At 29.5% G+C, this 6805-nt stretch overlaps 1 protein-coding gene across 11 annotated transcripts in view; it reads right to left on the bottom strand.

Annotated features, from left to right (window-relative positions):
• Window positions 1-771: 771 nt before the first annotated feature.
• Window positions 772-6805, bottom strand: part of LOC143057986 (uncharacterized) — a 113635-nt gene continuing 107601 nt past the window's right edge. For 10 of the 11 annotated variants that reach the window (XM_076231444.1, XM_076231441.1, XM_076231442.1 and 7 more), the window contains 3 exons: window positions 6037-6057; window positions 2869-3404; window positions 772-2113 (listed from right to left, as the gene is read on the bottom strand). In XM_076231444.1, the coding sequence (XP_076087559.1) occupies window positions 2883-3404; window positions 6037-6057 (543 nt within the window). In that variant the 3' untranslated portion in view covers window positions 772-2113; window positions 2869-2882. The remainder of the gene's footprint in view (window positions 2114-2868; window positions 3405-6036; window positions 6058-6805) is intronic. The other variant, XM_076231447.1, reaches the window with a different exon arrangement.

Here is a 6805-nt window from a genome sequence, read left to right as displayed (position 1 = left end):
TATCTGTATACAAAGTATGAAGCCTCTTCTAAGCTTTTTACAAATAATTTATTACGTATGTTTGTTTTGTTCACACATCGTTTTTTAAAATAATAGAATTTTATATGAATACCACACAAGAGAGGTTTAGCTATAAAATAAAATAAAACAATTTTTAATCTGCCATTTTCTACATAGGGAAATACATATTGTTCATTCCTTTGTTTGGGCTTTTGGTTTTGCCATTTGATTAGGGACTTTCCGTTTTGAATTTTCCTCAGAGTTCAGTATTTTTGAGATTTAACATTTTTTTGGCGAGGATGCCATCAACCAATTATACATTTTATTTTACTCATAATGAGTGAGAAATTTAAATTACAAACCGTGTCCATATTCTATGGTTTCTTACTCGCACTATCATTTTCTATGTTCAGCAGACCATGAAATTGGAATACAAACTCTTAATTGGCATTAAAATAAGAAAGATCATATCACAGGGATCATGTGTATTAAGTTTCAAGTTGTTCTGATTTCAACTTCATCAAAAACTACCTTGACCAAAAACTTTAACCTTAAGTGGGAAAGACAGACGAATGAATGGATGCACAGACTAGAAAACAAAACTGTTTTTTTCAGGCAGTGACTGAACCATGATAATGATGTCAAAGAAGAAACATATGATGTTTTCAGGTCTTTTAAGCTTTAAAACATATAATTTATGCTAGTGAATTGTGATCCCTATGTCTTGAAGACTTCCTTTTGTTGCAGGTGAGACAATAAAACAAATGACAGTTGTATAATTGTTTAGTTATTTTTTATTTAAATAAAATATTGCACATTCTATATATCATATCATATAGAAAGTTTTGATGAGATATCAAATGAATATTCATGAGATACTTTATGAATATTAATATCAAACAATGACAACAATAACAATATTACAACAGTATGATAATTATTACCCATATTATATATTGCATTATTATTTTTAATATCATATCTGGCTCAGCCAGTAGTAACAATTTATATATATATACAAATGCTAGATATATCAAATCTAAATATATATGCTGTATGTACTTTTATGGATTTATTTTTTTCTGTATCAAAATGTAATTCTATGGGAGAGATCTGGTTAAAAGTACAAAGAAACAGGACATATTTACTCTCCGCCTAACTAGAGAAATGAATTTTGTGCTAGAAAAGTGTTGAAACTGGAATTTAATTTAATATTTCATTCCCTGTAGGAACTTCTCTTAAGAACAAATTTCTGTTTATGCAATTTTCTTTCCAGATTGATGCTAGTTATATGAAATACAAATCTATATACCTTATTTGCCTTTTCATTGAAAGGGCCAGCTAGTAATACATAGGAACTAGACAAGTGTAATATCCCCCTAAAAACTGGCTCATCCATTTTGTGCTAGAAATCTTCCCAGAATACAATTTATATTTGATTTGATGAAGGATCTAATACTCTAAACACAATTAAATTTCTGATTCTTCAAAGTTTGATGTAATACTAATTCATTCATAGGGTAACATCTTTTAAAGCTGTGTTCCCCGAAAATGTCATCATAATTTTTTTTTTTCATTTGTTTGCAAGGGGATAAGAAAGACAACTTGACTACATCACATAGGCATAAAATAATGTGCATGTGAATGTTTTAGAATGCTCTAAATTATACATAAATTATGCATTAACAGATTTTGAGGAATAGAATCTATTATTGATGCATTTCATAAAAAGGGCAGACCATAATTGAACTGTCATAAAATTCATATTCAATTATATATTCAATAAAAAAAATGCTTTTTGTAAACTTTATCTCAAAATTGCACAATATTTATCCAGTATGCCAATTCAGATTTCTTGGTTAAAAATAATCAGATTAATATTAGTATTATTTCTCAAAACAAATTAATATTAAACATACCACTGTTTTCCTTAAAACAAGAAAAACACATTCAGTAAATGTTTGAGGGAATACATCAAGGGGAGACAATCTTGAACCTGAAAATGAGACCATCTTGTTAAAGGCAGATAATCAGACAGTTTGTAACGATGAGACGATCTTTGGTAGGTGTCGTAACAGATCTGTTCATTCTGTGGAAGGATCTTTTGATCTTTCTGAAAATAAAGAATTTAAATCAATAAAAACAAAAATCTAGAATCAAACTAGGCTTAGAAAATTTGGAAAAAGTACTATTAAAGATCGACATAAAATAATAAATTGTGACTTGGATGGAGAGTTGTCTCATCGGCACTCATACCACATTTTCTTATATCTGTCCTCATATTGTGCTGTAACACCACTATCCAAGGTAAGGGGAACAAAAACCTTTTTAACCTCTCCACATATTTTATGTGCGGGCCCCAAGTCAGGAGCCTATAGTTCAATGTATGTCTCTGCTTCATTTCAATCTGTCAAATTTGTGTAATTGATTCTGTTATAAACTAGGCCATTAGTTTTCTCAGTTGAATTGTTTCATATTAGCTTTTATAGCTGACTATACAGTATTGATTTTTCTCATTTTGGAAGGCCGTACAGTTGCCTATAATTGCTTCATGGATAGTTCAATGTCTCATTGGCATTCATTCTTATTTCCATAATCATTGTGATTAACTTCTGATAAACGTTTGACACTTTTGGGTAAAAACAATACAATTAATTCAGTGCAAACAAAACTGTTTCCAGTTTTTTTAATTCCCCCCCCCCCAAAAAAACAACAAATTTGATTATGTTTTTAAATGAAAATAAATAGAACAGACATGTTGAAGTATCAAAATTTATGCAAAAAAGATTGCAAATCAAAAATATACATTTTCAAATTTTGACAATTCGAACAGAGTAAAATTAATAAAATGAGAATAAAAGTGTGTACCTTTCCAATGTAACTCAATCTGGGACTTGCTCCAACATTGATGGATATTCCTCTTCAGTTCCAGTAGAATCACCCTGGATCTTCTTCTCCCAAAACTTGGCTCTGGCATTTATACATCCAGCACGTATTCTGGAGTTTTTCTTTTTCTCTGATGATGTTTCATCACTGGTTTCATTTTTTGAAGGATTTTGGCTTTGGTTTGATTGACATGGTGGAGGAGGAGCTCTAACACTTTTTGAACTTGTGTTAGCTTTGCTGATTGGTTGAGATTCTATTTTGCTTGAATTGTCCCTTTTGATTGGTTGATCAGGAGGGAAATATGCTCCTTTCTCTTTTGGGAATATCTGACTGGCTTTGGGTTGATAACTTATTGTTTGACTAACAGGAGCTAATGTCACAGTTATTTGACTCTTTCCAGCTTTGCTCTGATTGGATGATTCAGCAGCCAATGGGGATGGATGATTGACAGTTCTTGCCATAGATCTTATCTTTTCTACTTTATCTTTCCCTAATGTTCTGGCTGTGATACTATGGACCTGTGAAAAGAAATAATATACATGTTAAAGTTTTGTTTCATAAATTTCGTAAAAGTGGGATTTTCTTAATTATTTTGCACTGTTTGATTTAATATAACAGTGAAACTTATTTTAGTTACAGGAAAATGATGGTATGTGAAGACTTACAAAAAAATCCATAATTATACTTATTTACACATTCACACAAAGCTTCTTCCAAATATATTTTATTTTCATGGACATTCCACTTTTGAGGCCCTCCATATGTTAATTTTTTTTATCCAGATGTTTTTTTTACAATAAAATACAGTTTCAAAAATAATGCTTAGATGGACACTTTAATGATACATATTATATCTGAGAGCAGATGGAGCTTAATCATCATTTGATTAAAATTGCAATATCTTTTACTACTTTAATTATAAATACATGCAACTTTATATACATTTATTTATACTGGTGGGTTATAATAAAATTGTTTGTGTTATATGGAATATAATATATGTAATTAGGACAAATAAACTGGGATTTATCACAAATAATCAACCATTTTTAAAATTTTTAAGATTTCATGTAGAATAAGAATATGTAACTGAATGTATTTGTGTCATATGGTAGCCAGATGTAAATATATTCTCTCATAATAATTGGCTTTTTATAAGTGCTTACAAATTCAGTTGAAAATACTGAATTGTTTTAAAGGTTTGCAGAATTTATTCATTTGATTTCTTTATCATTCATACATCTCAACTTTTTTTTATCATTTCTAAAACTATTAACAGACATAGACCTTCTGAGTAGTCCTATAGTCCTAAAACTATTAACAGACATAAACCTTCTGAGTAGTCCTATAGTCCTAAAACTATTAACAGACATAAACCTTCTGAGTAGTCCTATAGTCCTAAAACTATTAACAGACATAAACCTTCCGAGTAGTCCTATAGTCCTAAAACTATTAACAGACATAAACCTTCTGGGTAGTCTTATAGTCCTAAAACTACTTTCAAAGACTATTAAAAACTGAATATTGTCATATGGTCTAACAATAGAGACCTGGCCTTGAAGGCATAAAACTTTGCTCAGTGCTCGGAGCACAAAAATCATGCTCGAAACATGAAATCCAGCAATTGGATTAGTTGATTTTCGAGTCTGCGTACAAAAATCATGCTCGAAAGTTTTATGACTGTGAGGCCTGGGATCAATGGTTACCCATTGAGTACAAAAATTTAAATTATTCTGAGGATTTTAAGAGGCATCAATAACTTGGTAATGTTGTATTCAAGGTTAGTAAAGTGTTCTTGTGAAAAAGCATTTTAATTAGTATAACCAGTGAAATTAGTTTTCTTTGTGTTCTATTATATCTGATGAATTTGTTGTTATTGAATTAATGAACATACAGATGACTTCAAGTTAGAGTGCAGAATTAAAAGTTTCTTCAGTAACTGTTTTTCTGACATTAGTTGTAACCATCAACAATGGTTTGATGTTAATGAAATGAATTTATAAGTAAAATATGAAATCCTTAAATCATCTATTTTGTGTGTGTGATGAAAACATCTTTTATCAATGAATTTCTTTATAGTTTTAAAAGGCTGTGTATTTAACAATACAAATACATATTAATAGTTGTCTTTGTATTGTCAGTGTAAAGTCCCTTATTTATCTCAAATCCTTTTTTTATTCACATGCATAGTTATCACTTTTTTTTCTCCCCAATAGGCACGACATGCATTTTCATGAAAGCGTTTGCTCCGTTCTCTAGCTAAGACACATTAATGAACAGAAATGGCAAAAATCTTGTTGATCTTGATTAATAATTAAGGCCTGAATATCCCCAGATCAATGCTTAAAAACAGCTACAAGACATTCATGCTATAAGGAAATGATAACTTTGTAAAATGTAACCTCTTAAAATATATTCAACAACATAAAAACTGGTCAAGAAGCAGAAAAATATTTCTAATGTCAACCTATCCAAAATCACAGAACTACTACAAACACCTAAGTAACCCTGATTTAAAACTTCATCAGCAAAATTGTCCAATGAGTAAGAAACAAAACAAATTTTTTTTTAAGTTGCATTTAAAACTTTCTTTCTGTAAATAAAAATAAATGAATAGATGATAATACATATGTTTTCCATATAAATGTTGCAGCTACGTCTTAAAAAATATAGAATATAAGAGAGAAAAAAAAAGAGTAGAAATATTTTTCCTGTTAAACTAAGAGCATGTACTCTACTTTTCCAGCCACACAAAAGCTACCTTCAAATTTCAGACCATGCATCTGTATAAAGAATATTCTTATTCAAGATTATCTAAACAATTTTTTGTCATCAAATCTATTCCTTTGTTATATACTTTAGAATCATTAAACTTGAAAATATTTTCAAAATAGACCATTCATGGAGTCAGTTGATATTTTTTTGTAGAAACTATACAATATTTGTCTGAACTTTTTATCCCCCCCCTTTTACCAAAAAAGTGTGAAGGTTATTTCAAGTTCAAACTTGTTACCATGGTTACCATTACTTAACTTAGATTCAGAAAATGGCTGAAAAAGTGTTATGCTCTAAACTATAAACAAAATCAAAGTTAATACGTAAGCAGTAATAATATTTCACGTCTATAATGGGTTGTAACTCTTTACTTACCGGTCCGTCTAAACTAGATCTCTGGAAATTACACAAACATACAATAACATGCTATACACACAACACATGCAAAGGCTGTTCCATTTTCATGTTTAAAGAGGGGGGATAGGTATAAAAAAAAAATCTACGTTTCCATGTTAGACAAAATACTCCCAGTTTGTAATTATTGTTTTCTAAATGCTAGCTGAATTCAAACAAGGTTGGTTAAATATGCCCTATTCCCAATTTAAATTTGTGAAGTGAGTTAATTATACTACATTGTCTATTTGTGTTAACCTTATGCATGCTCTTCTACAATACTAAGTGAAATGGTTTTTCATTTTCAAGAGACAATTATGGTTGTATTTTATAATATTTTCCAGAAATGGACTTTTCATTTCGTTTTTGTAGACATGTCAAATGATTATTAGTCCAAATGGATATTATTTGTATTTCTTCGAACTAATTTTCAGACTTACCAACAAGGCAGAAATAAAAATTAATTCTGTTATTTGAGATTTTTTTTTAAAAGAAAAATCTATATATTGCAACCTTATAATATAAATCAAATGATGTTGATTCAGTCTTATTTCTGAGAATTTGATTGTTCATGATTATGATTAACAAAATTACTCACTAAATATATAATTTATAAATTCATGTTTTTTTGCACCTGCAACTTACTCAAATGACTTAATAGTGGTAGATAAATGGAGTAAAACCTTCTTTACCCTAATAATTAAATAGGAACAGCCTTCAGATATTAATATTGAAATGGAAAAGAAATATA

The sequence above is a fragment of the Mytilus galloprovincialis genome, chromosome 14, assembly GCF_965363235.1.
Source record: "Mytilus galloprovincialis chromosome 14, xbMytGall1.hap1.1, whole genome shotgun sequence".
In the NCBI taxonomy this organism is placed as follows: Eukaryota; Metazoa; Mollusca; class Bivalvia; order Mytilida; family Mytilidae; genus Mytilus; species Mytilus galloprovincialis.
The sequence above is the reverse complement of the archived record's forward strand: the minus strand, read 5'-3'. Positions and strand labels throughout refer to the sequence as shown.